General features: G+C 43.2%; 1 protein-coding gene across 3 annotated transcripts in view; it reads left to right on the top strand.

Moving 5' to 3' along the window:
* The window catches only part of JAZF1 (JAZF zinc finger 1), a 306522-nt gene that overhangs the window by 91212 nt on the left and 200176 nt on the right, over positions 1 to 15134 (top strand). Inside the window, exon 1 of one of the 3 annotated variants that reach the window (XM_081102028.1) lies at positions 5758 to 5875. The exons of the other annotated variants lie outside the window; for them this stretch is intronic. Within the exon in view, the coding sequence (XP_080958154.1) occupies positions 5845 to 5875 (31 nt within the window). The 5' untranslated portion in view covers positions 5758 to 5844. Of the gene's footprint in view, positions 1 to 5757; positions 5876 to 15134 lie in introns of those variants that run through there. 3 annotated transcript variants of the gene reach the window in all.

Raw genomic sequence — 15134 nt, 5'->3', positions numbered from 1 at the left:
AGAGAAATGACGAAATTGGACTCTAAAAAGCGATGAAACTTGTGGAACACCGTTTCTCACACCGTTTCGGTCAGAACTGCTCTGGGCCACCATGTGCCTATGTCACTTACCCTTTCACAGCAAATGGTAGTGTCCGATGCTGACCCAGCCTGGCCTTTGGCTCTGGTAAGGGGGTGTTGTGAGAGCCCCTGGCGGTCAAGGCCCTGTCTGTCCATGTAGGGCGTCTGATAGACGGGAGGGCTCGGGATGGGGTGCGGAAGTTGGCAGGGGGATACCCACTGGGAAACAGGCTTGTCTGGGGAACTGCTTGAAAGAAATAGAGGCCCTTTATCAAACCGCTCTCTTTACCTCCCGCATTCCCACAAGGACAAATAAGCAAGTAGGAGAAAGAGAATATAGGAGAATACTGATGGTGATTATTCTTTTTTCTCTTTTAAAACTGGCATTGTACAAGTTTTTCTATTGGAGAACAGTCGTTGATCAAGGCAAAGAAAGGAAACTTGACCGTGAGGAGAAGGTTAGACTGCTGTGCTTCTTGTTTCATATGACAAAGGGCTCTTCTCTGTTGGTAACTTTGAAAGACCGTGGGTAATGATTGCATTCTAAGGTAGTAAGTCCCCAATACACTGTTCTCTGTTAGGAAGCAAGAGATGACTGTGTGCAGAGGGTCTTATTTTATGCGATGTTCTCCTGCGAACAGGGGAGAGGAGTTATTAATGCGCCTCAGTGCGTTTCTGAACGATTATCTTCTGAAGCAGTACTGCAGCATTCTGTTTTTTAAATCTTGTTCTGGTAAAAGTAGGTTTTTCTAAAAATATAAAAGCAAACAAAGAGGAAAATCCCCAAATAGCCAAGAAAGAAAACTAGGGATTGCTTTTGAAGACTGATCATGTCCATGTTGCCCTCTGCAATGAATGGAATATGGTTCTTTTTTCACTTTTAAAGGGGGCCTTTGGACCAAGTCAGTCCCTCTGAGTTTATTTCCTGGGATGGTTCTGGCAGGTGTGCCCTGGAAATCAGCAAACCCCATCTTATTGTCAATAATAGGGTTCATGCAGCCTTTCACGATGTTGTCGGTCCTTGAATTGACAGTTGGTACATAGTTACTTTTGTTACCAGATCATTAATATATAGAATATCCATATAACTTGTTGAAAAACAGAACAGAAAATCTTATGAAATCAGTCATTTGGTTTCATAAAACTGTGTATAGCATTCAACAATTTTTTTAAAAAAAGAGTTAAACTGACTAGCGTGAGTTACAGTTTAGTAAAGAGAAGAAAAACCACAGCAGGTGAAATAAAGGAACCCGTGTTTTCTGCGTGTCATTCTGGTAGGAAAACTTCCCAGGGGTACATCACCCTCATAATACGGCCGTGGGCAAGTTGTTAACTCTTTTTAAAATTCTACTTCTGAGGGTACTTGTCATCATCAGAGGTAACCTTTTCTCTTGCTTCGGATGTGTTAAGTCTTTGCACTTATTAATTCTTTTATGTAGTGTTTGTAGTTTGTAGAAGGAAATTGATTTTCTTGTAATGGGAAAATCATCGCTCCTATTATGACATAAAACTTTAATTTGATGTCTCCTTCACTGACCCAAGCTAATTACAACAAAAACATGTTAACAAAGTGAGTAAAGTTCTTTCTTTCATGTATCAATTTTACTACTTAGGGTTGCCCCAGAAAGTCTTAAATGAAAGTGCTGCTCCATTACCCTGGGACTGTGTGTGTGTGTGAGAGAGAGAGAGAGAGAGAAAGAGAGAGAGAGAGAGAGAGAGAGAGAGAGAGAGAGAGAGAGAGACACACACCACTCTGACAGGCTGTGGAATGGTGATGTTCAGAGTGAAACTTGAATTCCTCAGATCATTGGCTTCTAAGGAGCAGAGAAAAAGAAATTTTAAAGGGCGTTATCGGGAATGGTCAGAACACACCACAGCTGAAAGGCACGGATGCAGCTTCCTCTTTAATTTGGGCAGATCGGAATGCACTCCCCCAAAATCAAACGGAAATAGTAAAATTTAAAAACGTTTATGAGTGCCCAACTCAGCTGCACCTGGCTTCCCTAATTGCCTTCAACCGAGTCATTACTGGGAAGGCAAGATGTTGAGCCACCAACAGCCCTTATTAATGTATAATAGGAATTTACTTGTAAAACCGAATTATTGGGATGGCATGATGTCATAAAGACAGAGTGCTGACATTTTGGATTGTTTTATGTAGGAATGCTGAATTATATTTTAAGAGTGGGATATTCCTAGGTAATTAGTCACAATTTGTTGAGGCCCCTGTGTAGGTGAGGCGCACGGATACACAGAATTCCTGGTTGTAATGGTCCTGCATTTAAGTCTGTGTCTGTGCAAACGCATGTCCTTCTCATGAATTATCTGGAGGAAAAACCTTCTCTAGTCACTGGCATGTGTGCAGAACGTGGCCAAGCAGGTGTAAGTAAATGTTTCAGCAAGACCGTTGTCCTGATTTCTGTACTAACGTCAAAACCTTAGGATTATAAAACGCCTGCAGATTTTCTTCTTGGTCTCAATGATGCCAGAAATGAGATGCATTAATTTTGCTGGACCTCAAACCTCGAATCTGCCAATGTGGTTCTGTGATTAATGGCTACAGACGTGTACCTGCCTCATAAATATAATGCGCCTTGATTACTAGGCTGTTTGCACAGCAATCGCTGCGTGATGTCAGCACTTCCCTGTAAAGCCCGTTTTTGGAGGGGTCTGTAACTCGGCCACAAAACATCCCTCGGGATGACATTTTGAATGAGTCCCTCGTCCTGGGACATTTAAAGGATCAGATCTACGTGTTCCACTTACCTGTTTGTGTGCTTATGAAGACCTGAGCCGCAAATAAAAAAATTCAAGTTTTCTACATTTTAAAAAGGAAATATTTCACTAGTAAAGAGGGCTTCTTGTTGCTCATTTTATTCCGTTGTTTTCTAAGGAAATACTTTACACTTGGGTGTTGGGTCATGTATTTTAAACCAGAAGGGAACATTGTAAACATGGTTATGCTATCAGAAGACATTTTAAAAAAATCATTCAGTATTCATGTCATTGGATTGTGTATGCCAGTTAGCCACATAAAGTCATGTTTTAGGTCGAAGTCTATCAGAATTCTAGGACGAAGCTTAAAATAGGCAGGCCTTGGACAGTATACCGTGAAGTGAGCCACCTTGGATAGGACGACAGACATCCTTTCTGAATGAGAACATAATTTTACTCTTATTTTGACGTGAGAGGAAGTCACCAGGACCTGCCCCAAGGCCATCTCTGTCCCCTCTGGAGGCGTGGTGACTGCATCGTGATGCCCACCCGTATGGTGGGGACGGGAGGATGGGTCGCCCACAGGAGTTTGGGGTTTCCGCGACATATCAGGGAAGGATTGAAGGACCCCTCACGGTTGTCAGTGTGCGGAAGGCTCTGCAGGTTTGTGGGAGCGGAAGCCAGGAAGCCACGGTCAACTGTGTTGGAAATTGAGTGGGTTGGATGGAGGCTGGGTCAGAACCCGAACTTCTGAAGTGGGTGTTCAGCTACCACAGTTTACTGGACTTGTTAGATAGCTTAAGAGTTTTCATTTAAAAAGTCGTCTTGAAAAAAAAAAAAAAGTCGTCTTGCAGTACTTCGTAATTGGTTCCAAAGCCACTAGTAGGCCTGACTGAAAGGGTGCTTTTTTCATTTGTTTTTGTCTTTTGGGAGATGGGGGGCTTGGTTGTGCCATAAAATTGTTTAATCTGCAATGATGGATGAGTTTTAGGTTCTCTCCTCCCTTCCTTTCTCCCTCCCTTTCCTCCTACTTCCTTTGGAAAGTAGGACATTCCCTTTAAGGCATCAGTAACAAACCATTACAGGACAGAACGTTTCTTGGAGCGCCCAGCAGCAAGAGGACTTTTCCAGAATCTTCAGCAGGCGGCAGAGAGGGCTGCAGTATGGCGGACGCAGGGTGGGCACATACTCCCGTCCTCTTTCTAGTGCCTGAAATATGTATCAAAATATACTCATAACTGCTTCTGCCCTCGTTTCATCACCCTGGGCCGGAACAAGCTCTTCGCTTTACAGTGTTAGACTCCTTGCCGGGAAATGTGAAACGTAGAAGCAGAACCTGTCATTCTGAGGTTGGCAGGCATTAGACTTACCAGTTGGCTTGAGTAACAACGCAGGGCCCTGAATCAGTGCCAGGTTGAAGATGTACCATTTTTAGGTTGAAAACACTTTTTGAGATCAATTTATCTAGCCCCTTATATTGCCTTCAGTCATTGATATATTCAGTAAACATTTATTAAACTCTACTATCAGCCAGGTATGTAGAGTAAGAGGAGCTATGCTGTATTGATCTTACTAAGAAAGTATAAAAGTGCAGAGTTTTGTTGTTAAAAGAATGTCCTAATATATGAATATATAGAAATAGACAATTTTCAGTCTGTTAAATATTTTTTTCCTGTTTGGGAAGATGGAAAGCCAAAGTCTAAATGCCTATTGAATGATTCTCCATGAGGTTTTGAGCACCTCAGACTCCTTGGCCTTTATGTTTTACTAAGTTCCTGGTGTCGCTGTTGCCTCGGGTCTGGTCCCACCTCCTGCCAGGCGGTGTCAGGCTCCTGGCCAAGGCACATGGGTAGAGCAGAGGTGAGTACGAATGCCCCGGGTCCCGCCATTACCTAGGAGCGTAGATACTGCATTCCCCAGACCCACGTCCCTTCTACGTCCCTAAAAGCAGCCCCTGAGCCAGTGTGGGTGGGTAGAACCAGCGAGTGGATCGGACAGTTAAGTTGCCTTATTGACCAAACCTTGCAGCCAGCGCTCTAGATTCCTCCCCTCCTGCTCACCCTCCTTGGTGTAGACCCCTCAGGCTCCTCCCCAACCGTCCTCCATGTCAGAGCTGGACAGGGTTGCTCTGCCTTCCGGCCACTGCTTTACCTGCCTGTGTTTTCCCTCATCCTGCTGTCAGCATCATAAGGGGGGAGTGCTCGTTCCAGGTTTACTGAGGAGTGGGAACACTTAGTCAGTCTGTCCCCCAAACCTCCACTTGACTCGGTCACATTCCCACTGTGTTCTCTGCTGCCCTGAGGTCGAAGGAATGCAAAGCATCCCCTGCCTCTGCCAGCTGCTTCTCCTGGGCTCTTCTCCGAGGCCTCTGCATGTCCCCCCAAATCTACCAACTTACCCAATTGGTTCTCAGTAGCGGCCCCTCATTAACAGATCACTTCCCTGACTCACTGTGGGAGGTTAACAGCATGGTGGTGTTGTGATGAGATTAGGAGGGGCAAGCAGGGTCTGCTGCTAGTGAGCATAGTTAAATATTTCTTCATGAAACATTTTTGAGAGGAGTCAAGTTCTTGAGCACTCAGTCAATCCATCAATCAGCATTTATTGATTTGCTTGTTATCTGGCTGTCATTTTTGGCATTATTTTACTATTTGCTAACCCACAGGTAAACACTCAAGTAATTTTTTAAATTATGTTTTTACTGATTTTAGAGAAGAGGAAGGGAGAGGGATAGACAGTTAAAAACATGAGAGAGAAACATCAGTTGGCTACCCCCACCCCACCAGGGATCGAGCCAGAAATCTGTGCAGGTTCATAGGTGAATTACATTGGCTGGGCACAAGTAATATTTTTGTTAGGACACTTGCTACTTTCATGATTTATCAAAATGAGTTATTTTAAAAGATAACATTGGAATTCTACTTTGCTCCACATGGCTTAGTGTTTGAGTATTTTTCAACATATTTCTCATTTCTGTATACCAGTATCACAAAAAGATGGGAATGAAGATGCATTTTGGGCTGTGAGTTAAGACGTGATAGAGACGGAAGCCCGGTGTGATGGGGGTGTGATGGGATTTCAGGAGTCACAGCCCAAGTTAGGTAAGTTTTCTCAATTACCCGGATTTTACACTTCATAACTACAGTGAACCCTCTGAATAATGAAGGAGCGAGGACTGCCAACCTCCATGCAGTGAAATATCCATGTATAACTTTTGACCTCTGGCCCCAAACTTAAACTACAGCTGGCCACTTGCACCTGCGAATTCAACCACCATGGATTGAAATAGTATTTTCAATCTTCGGTTGAAAATCTGTAGTTGGGAAACCATGGTTAGGAATGATAAAATACTGTTTTCTATCATGGGTGGTTGAATCAGGAGATCCAAAACTCGAGGATATGAAGGGCCAATTGTATTTATTGGGGGAAAACATGTATAAGTTTACCTGCACAGTTCAAACTAGTGTTGTTCAAGAGTCAGCTGTATAAGGAAAGGGAGGAGAACTCCATGGTTCTAAAAGCCTGCTATTCCAGAGTCCAGGCAAATACTTGGATGGCCTATTGTTCCTACAATTCATGAATAATTCCACTGGCTTGAATGACTATGTTCAACATGGCCGGAGGGTGAGACTTCTCACCAATACTCAGCTGATCTCCTGAGAGAAGTTCCCTGTTTGTCCAGTACTTTACACTTTCCAAAAATTTGTTTATCATGGTCAATACAGTGGTTCTCAACCTTCTGGCCCTTTAAATACAGTTCCTCATGTTGTGACCCAACCATAAAATTATTTTTGTTGCTACTTCATAACTGTAATGTTGCTACTGTTATGAATCGTAATATAAATATCTGATATGCAGGATGGTCTTAGGCGACCCCTGTGAAAGGGTCGTTCAACCGCCAAAGGGGTCGCGACCCACAGGTTGAGAACCGCTGGTCTAGTGGTTCAAAAAACTTGGTAGGAATATAGTGTCTGGATTCGCTGCTCACAAATTTAGAATTCTTTCCTTAAAGGTCTTCTCTGTGCCACTGAAATTCAGGCTCTGCTATGGAATCAAGATTAAAAGAAAAACACAACTAGATCCTTTGTATGTTCCACAAGCCTAACAATTAAAAGTTAGTCTCATAAAAATAATCTTGTAGTAATAGCTTCTATTCAGTCACTTTTGAGTAGCACTGATGCTCATTCACCACCAGAGGGCAGCACAGGTGATTGAATGAAGGAAATGGCCTTTGCAGAAATAGTGAAGTTTGTAATGCTAGTTTTCAATCTACAGAGTGTTTTACACACAATTTATAGATGAGTGTGTGGAGATCTCAGCGGTTCTCTGTGACAGGTAAAGCAGGCATAAATATCCTCATGTTATATATAGATGGAGGAATGAAATCTGGGAAGACTTAAAGATGGCTGTGTTCAGCATACAGCTACTGAATGCCCTCCAGTGCTTGAATCCAGCACAGTCTTCTTACCTGAATCTAGGTCTCTTTCCACCATACCACTCTGCGTACAAATGGTGCATTATCATCCTTCCAGTGACCTCCTAAAGTAGAGCTGGGAGGCCACACAGAGGCTAGAAACCGTCTGTTCTATGGCAACGGTTCTCAAATGTTTCATCTGACACAGCATCTTGTTAAAGCTTTCTACCCCTACCCCCCACCCCCTCCCATGTGTCCTGCTCCGGGAAGATGGGAAAGGCTAGGACTGTTTGCCTTCTAAGCAGCCCCATGGACAGCTGTCATTGTGGTCTCAGGCATTTTTATCTGTATTACATTGTAGCTCATAAATAGGTAGGAGGTGGGGAAGGTAAGGAGAGGGGTCAAAGTGAAGAAGAAACCTGGACCCGGATGTCGGAAATTCACATAACTACTTCAGTTTCCATGGTGAACTGGGAAGTTCCCTGTGGACTCCAGAGCTCCGCCCCTTTAAGTGGTTTCAAAGGAGATAGCCGGACCCAGTAAAGGCTCAAGCAAGGCTCAGTCAGAACTAAATGAAACCCCCATTATTGAAAACCCAGATCAAGTTCCCAAATTCCAAGACTGAGCATTGCAGTAGCTGCAGGCGGTCCTAGAAGTGGTCACTTCGCTGGGTGACTTACATACAGAATTTATTATAAAGGGATTTTGCCACCTATTCTTTTTTCCTTTTTGGTAATTAGGGTGATTCTATCAGATAATTAATTTTAAGGGCTTTTATTCATTTGTTGGGGGGGAAAAAGGCTCAAGTAGCATCCTGTGGTTATACCAGTTGCCCAATGATTCATGAATTCGGATTGAGAACTGGAGTAGGTACGATCAATAAGTGAAAAATAGGTGCTGCCTAATTGCCTTTTTAAATCAGTAAAATAATTAAAGCCTTTATAGTCTGGCCAATTAATTGTATAGTCGGCTTAATAAGGAAAATGCTTGAGAAAGATAAAATTACAATACCAAAAGCAACTAATAGCTAAAAAAAAACTTTCCTCGTGTAGTTGATTAATTATCCTCCTCTTTTTCTCTTAAGAGACTAAACATTTAGTAAATCCGTAGAGTTCCAGTGTAGTCAGCATTCCCATTGTAAAGTGCCAGTGTTATCATTTTTCATTCATCATTTTCTTAGGTCCCGATGTGAGTGTCATTGTTGTGTTTAGTAAAAGAATACAAATATTTATTTTAAACGTTTCTTTAAACAGAGTCTTGGTGGAGGGTAGAGCTCCCTAATGCTCTGCAGCTGGGTTTGGAGGCTTTACAATTGGTTGTCGTCTGTGTACCACGTCCTCTGCAAGTGCTCAACTGCAGAGAGCAAAATCCCACTTGACAAGAAGTCTAGATACGGATTTATGCAATAGGATGTGATGTTTACTTAGGACCTGCCAGGTTCTACCTGGGAAACTTTCCTATTATCCCTTTATTAAAAAGTTCTAAATACATATTTGCACAGTGTTTTCTTATGGAAACATCTGTGTAAGGAATGTTTAACTTACTCATTTCCAAAAGGGAAACGTTAAAAGGGAGAAAGACAGAAATTAGGTAAGCAATTGCTTAGAGAAAGAGTACGAACGTGAGACATTTGGGACTTCAAATTCTGGCTGAGTTGTCTTTGATTCTCACGTTGGTGCAGATGGATAAGATAATTGCTATCCTAACCAGAACTCACTATCCACATCTCATTATGATGTCCTTAAATTAAACATTCGACCCATCTTTTAGGGAGAAGTTGGCTATTGGCTCCCCCCCCACCATCTTTTTTTCTTTCTGTTTAGCCTGCATTGAACCTTTGGCCTTACCCCAAGTGTATGGGTGGTATATGGTTTAAAATTGATATATTAATGTTGAATTTTTATTGTCACAGTTTCTGTTCGTGCTCCTTTCAAACCTTTCATTTATTTGTTTCTGAACCTTGGCTATCTCATAAAAATGTCACCATTGTGGTTGAACATTAAGCACCTTCCCATTTTGCCCTGGGCCGTTGAAATAAATTTGGACCAGGTGCTCTGTGCATAATGGAGCCCCTTGAAGTGCTCTGATAATGAGCCGGGGGCGGAAGCTGTCAGCTTTCAGCTGGCTTGAAGAATGCAATTAGAGCGGTTTTAATACAGCGGAGGGACCCCATCCAATCAAGGCCATTTTGAGTTAAACCAAGTCTAGAATCCTAAACGTGTACTTTTAAGTATTTGAGCTGTGTCTCTGCACTGAGAATGGGAGAAGGCGTTCCTGTGCAGTGCGTTCATTTTGAGTCAAAGAGGAGAAAAATCTTCCAAATGCCAATGGAAGTTCTCTCATCCCTCCTGTTATGTTATTGTGACCTTATTTATGATCTGATGTCACTCTGATCAAGGTAGCTAGTGTCAGGTTAAGTCTCAAATCAATCAAGTATTTAGCAAGACCACTTAGGTCAACTTTTCCTTTTAATGGAAAAAAATAAAGTGGATTCACCTAAATATCTATTAATATGAGGAGTACATAAAACATTCACTGTAGGACATTATAAAAAGAATGTTGCCTATTATATATTGTTGAGTAAAACAAGTTATTTACAGTATGTAAAGTGTGATTCTGTTTTTTGGGGAAAGTATCCAACTACAATATACCTTTATAGGTGCATAGAAAAGGTTTGGGGAAATGCACACCAAATCGTTAATGATGAAAAGGGAAAATGGGAATGAGGGTAAGCTGTTTGTTTACTCTATATGTGTATGTTTGAATTATTTAACCAGTAATTTTCATATTCTAGGAGTAGGTCAGCTCACTGTCAAGCCAATGACTTACTGTAAGTGTGGGGCAGGAGTGAGGGAGGAGCTCACTTCTGTTAGTCCCCAAGATGCTGGGTTATCATAGCGAGAAAACCTAGTACCGAATGAGAGCTTTCTGTTCCTCATTTCAGATCATTGTTCCAAACATCTTCACTCCACAGACACTCGCTTTACATCTGAGGACACTTGTGTTCAGAGAGATTCGGTGATTTGCCAAGTCACAAGTTTGAAGTGCGGTGTTAGGATTTGAACCCAGCTCAGCTCCAAAGACTAGGCCCTTACCCCCCTCTCCAGGCCCTGCTTGGTTTCTTAGCACAGTTCTCTAAAAGCAGATAATATTTCCAGGGTCATGTATCCTTTCATCCTTGATTTCTTTCCAGAAAATGAGGACATAGTTCAGGAGGAGTTGTTATTGTTGTTCACGGTTGACATTTCTTGTAAACACTTGGACCACTCATTAAAAACATTCTGGACCCGTGGGATTCACAGTGGCGTCTCCAGTGACTGGAAGCCTTTGTCCTAAAATGAGGGCATGTATAATAATGTCAATCCAATTTCAATTGAAAAATAAATAATTCCACACAGTGGGCAAGGTGGGATGTCCTCATTAATGAGAAATAGTATGCAAAATTTAAACATCAGCATAACTATGAAAATATTCTTTCATAAACTCCTAATTGCTAAATTTAAGTTGATTGCTTACTCAAATGACTCATTTCTTCTAACATTTATCATTTAATAGGCCCTGAATATATACATACATATGTATTTCTATTTCTTTGTTTCAAAGCCCTATAAATTTCTTTTGTTTCTTCTTTCTCTTGCATTTCTGCTTCATATGGGATACTGCTTTCCTGTTGGCCTTTTAAGATGTTATGCATAATATTAAAATCCCATTTCAGGTTTCAGCTCTAGTTCACAACTTGAACTTTGAACTATTCCTATGAAAGGAATAATAACTCAGAGACAGAAAGTAGAATGGCGGTTGCCAGGGACTGAGGCAATAGGGAGTTATTGTTTAATGGCTACAGAGTCCCAGTTTCAAGGTGAAAGAGTTCTGGAGATGGCTGGTAGTGATGGTAGCACAAAATTATGATTGTATTTAATACGACTGAACTGCACATTTAAAAATGGGTAAGATGACAAATTTTATGTTATGTGTATTTGACCACAAAAAAAAAAATTGGAAAGATAATTAAATTTAGCCACAAGTGAGCCTCATCCGGTGACCTGAACCAACATTTAATGGCCCTTCTTCTGACATTGAGACGCTGACCTGTTAGCTTACCTGGGCAAAGTATGCATTTTGCCAAATAATGTGAAGATCCCTCCCAGAAGCCTGAAATCTAGCGCAGCACAGGGAAATGCGAGGCTCTGTGAAATTTGCAGCGAGTCTTGTGTAATAGTTACTTGGCTGTATTTTTATAAAGCATGAGAAAGTGGTAGAATACAGTGGAGGAGAAGCCTCACCTCTGATTTTTTTAACGGGGGGAAAAAACCTCTTATTTTTGAGCATGTATTTCAACTTAAACGACTAAGTTTATTTGGCATTTGGGTTCCTCTTTCATATACAGTTTCTATTTGTGATTATCGAATTTTCTTAGGTTTGATCATGTAATCATGAGATTGTCTTTGAATCTTCTCTCCCTTTGCTGCAAAAAAGAATTCACAAATCCAGGGCCTTCAGCCTGTGGAAGGTTAGTTATTTTGAAACCAGCCCCAACAGAATGCTTGTCCCTCATGGGGTTGCCAGCCAGCCTTCCCCAGGAGGGTGGAGTGAATAAATGGATATAGTCAGCATGATGACACGTAAGGGTTCAGTATTCCTCAAAAAGGGGTACACTGCCCTGGCCAGCGTTGCTCAGTGGTTAGAGTGTCAGCCTGCACACCAAAGCGTCGAAAGTTCGATTCCCAGGCAAGGACACGTACCTGGGTTGCAAGTTCAATCCCTGGCCCTGGTTGGGGGCCCATGCGGGAGGCAACGAATCCATGTGTCTCTCTCACGTGAATATGTCTCTCTCACTCTCTCTCTCCCTCCCCCCTCCCTTCCACTCTCTGAAAATCAATGGAAAAAATATCCTCAAGTGAGGATTAACCCAAAAATTGGCGGGGTGGGGGCAGGGGTGTCACCTCAGTGGTTTTAAGTACACCTTGTGTGATTGTCCACAGCAGAAGGGCAAACACTTCAGGCCAAACCACTAAGGCCAAACTCAGCTCAACAACCTGCTTTGAAGTGAAAATAAAGCAAATGTTAAGATTGGGGTCCAGCCGAAACCGGTTTGGCTCAGTGGATAGAGCGTCGGCCTGCGGACTGAAAGGTCCCAGGTTCGATTCCTGTCAAGGGCATGTACCTGGGTTGCGGGCATATCCCCGGTAGGAGATGTGCAGGAGGCAGCTGATCGATGTTTCTCTCTCATCGATGTTTCTAACTCTCTATCTCTCTCCCTTCCTCTCTGTAAAAAATCAATAAAATATATTAAAAAAAAAAAGATTGGGGTCCGAAGAGTACCGTGGTCATGACTTGGGGGAGCGTCCTGAGGTCCCCACACTGCAGGGCCGGTCTGAGGACTGACCGCCTCAGAAGTGAGACTGCTGATACCAGAGCCTACAAAGCAGAGCCTTGGCTGGGACGGGACGGGGGGGGGGGGGGGGGGGGGGGGGGGAGTCCTGAGGGATGGAGAGGCTGGGTTTCCAGCCAGGCTGTGGCTTTATTAGCTCTGTGTCTGTGGCCTTTCTAGGTATTGATGGCTTGTTTAAAAACTTAGGGAACTGGGCAGCTCCTCTTCAACTCTGATGAGTGATATCTAAATAACAATAGGATTTTGTCTGGAAGATTGTGGGTCACACATCCATCCCTTCCCCACACCGACACACAGTGCTGATTGAGGAAGCTGTGTATCTTCAGGCTGGGGTCCCCCCTCACCCCCCTGTACCCTCCCCAGGTTGGGAAGGGGACAGAAACAAGGTGAGAGGTTGTCTTTTTATTTTTCCTAAATATAATAGTTTTCTGTCATTGCCACGATGTAATTGCAGTTTCAGCTTTTTAAAAAAATATGTACCCAGAGAAAAGTCTGGAAGGTACGTGCATGTAGATATAAACTAGTTCCTTTAAAATTGTAACGCATGTACATGATAACACATTTAAACGGTACAAAGAAAGGGAAACTCATCCTCCCTGATCCCTTAACCCCATCCCAGCTTTTTGAAACAGCCTGTTGCGTGTTTATCTTTACTTCCCAGTGTAACCAGAGGTGTTCGGGGTGGTGGAAGGGAGTGCAATTATCGGCTGTGCTGTTAATATTTTCTTCTTAATGTTTTCTCTATTTTCTCATTTCTACAGTTACTTTTTTTTTTTAAGTTTAAATGAGAATTGTATGTTTCCAAGGCGAAGCGATGCCAATTTCCATTAATGGCCTGACTTTGGAAGTTGTGTTATGCTCTGTAAGCATGGAGTTGTGTAGAGTCATACCCATCCGTAAATGTGGTAACAATTATTTTAAATGAACTTTATTCTTCAGCTTGAACAGATTAAACTCTAGAGTGGGCCCATGCATTTCTTTAATTGCATTAATTATTTATTACACACTCGCATACAGTTCAGTTGGGCCGGGGGAAGTTGATTATAGCCGCTTGTTTCAAGTCAGTTTTACACCCCGGGTTGACAACATTATCACACTTTCTCGCTGAAGTGAAAGAGCGGGATAATGCTCCAGGGCAGTTATAGCAGAGGCAGGGTTAAAGTGCAAGCGGTGTTTGCGGCATATCCACCATCGTTATGGTGGAACCCAGGGTGTGCTAGCAGCCTGCACTTCCTTCAAGCCCCTGCCTGCCTGGGAGTTGTTCATTCTGCCGGTTTTGGAATGGAAGCCGTGTTTAATGCAGGTACTGGGTTCAATAGACTCTTACCTTACGCTTACAAGATCATCAAGTTCTTTTTAACATGTTCTGTCTTCCAACAAGAAAAAATGAGGGGAAACCAGCTCCTTTGTACTGTCAGTAGCTTTGTTCCATGTTTTCGGAGTAAGAAACACCAACACGTAATGGAGGGGACCCCTCAGGAGGCTCTGCCATCAGCATCTGGGGCAGCCACTCCCTCCCTCTGAACCCGGCCGTCCGGATGCAAATTGAAAGCAGCTTCCTCCACACACTTGTGCTTTTTCTGATCACAGATGTGCCCTTCCATGTTGCCTGTTTCTGTAAACCAAGCATATTTTTGTCATCACCTCCAAACCCTTTAATCAGCTAGAAGCATGTCACTGGATGGAAGGTCTGTGTGGGTGGCAAATGGTGAGGGGCTGGTTCTGGAGAAATCTTGGCAGGTCAGGAGTGGGGTTAAAAATACTTCTGCAGGAAGTACTAACATTGGGACCTTCTCTGTCACACGCATTATTGGCTGCCATGGAGGATATTTCTACACACAGGGAGGCTGGTTCTTAATGGGGGGAAACCAACCCGGTTCCATATTAAGCAGCTGCATTCACCATGTAGGAATACTGTCTATCTTGCTTTCTACCTGGCAACCAGTTCTAGTTAAGATGCCTGCTGGTCGTGGCCCTGTTCCCACCGAGATTCGTGGCTTGAAGTCCAACCAGATTTATTGTGTGTCGGCTCTGTGTGTGCAGTGGGCTCGTGCTAGGCACCCAAAGAGGACGAGAAACACGTCTGTGCCCTCGAGGAGCTCAGGGTTCTTTCTGTTCATTTAAAATATGTTTTTATTGATTTCAGAGAGGAAGGAAGAGGGAGAGATAGAAACATCAGTGAAGAGAGAGAATCATCGATAGGCTGCCTCCTGCATCCCCCTGAGAATCAAGCCCACAACCCGGGCATGTGTCCTGGCCAGGAATCGAACCGTGACCTCCTGGTTCATAGGTCGACACTCAACTAGGGAGCCACGCCGGCTGGGTGCTCACATTTTAATGGGGATTTTGGATGACCTTGCTGCTCCAGGACACAGTAAGAAATAAGCCTTGTCCTGGTGAAATTGCAGGCCTCGCTGATGAATGTTGTGGAGAGAGCTTGGTATCTTCCCGCTGGCTTCACGCTCTGCCTCTGGCCCTCCATTGCCGTTCAGATGCCAGAGCCGCCTCAGCAGGTAGAAAAAAAGGGGGTGGGGGGGGGAAGGGCTTATTCTCA

Source organism: Myotis nattereri, assembly GCF_964212035.1.
Source record: "Myotis nattereri genome assembly, chromosome: 11".
NCBI lineage: Eukaryota > Metazoa > Chordata > Mammalia > Chiroptera > Vespertilionidae > Myotis > Myotis nattereri.
The sequence above is the reverse complement of the archived record's forward strand: the minus strand, read 5'-3'. Positions and strand labels throughout refer to the sequence as shown.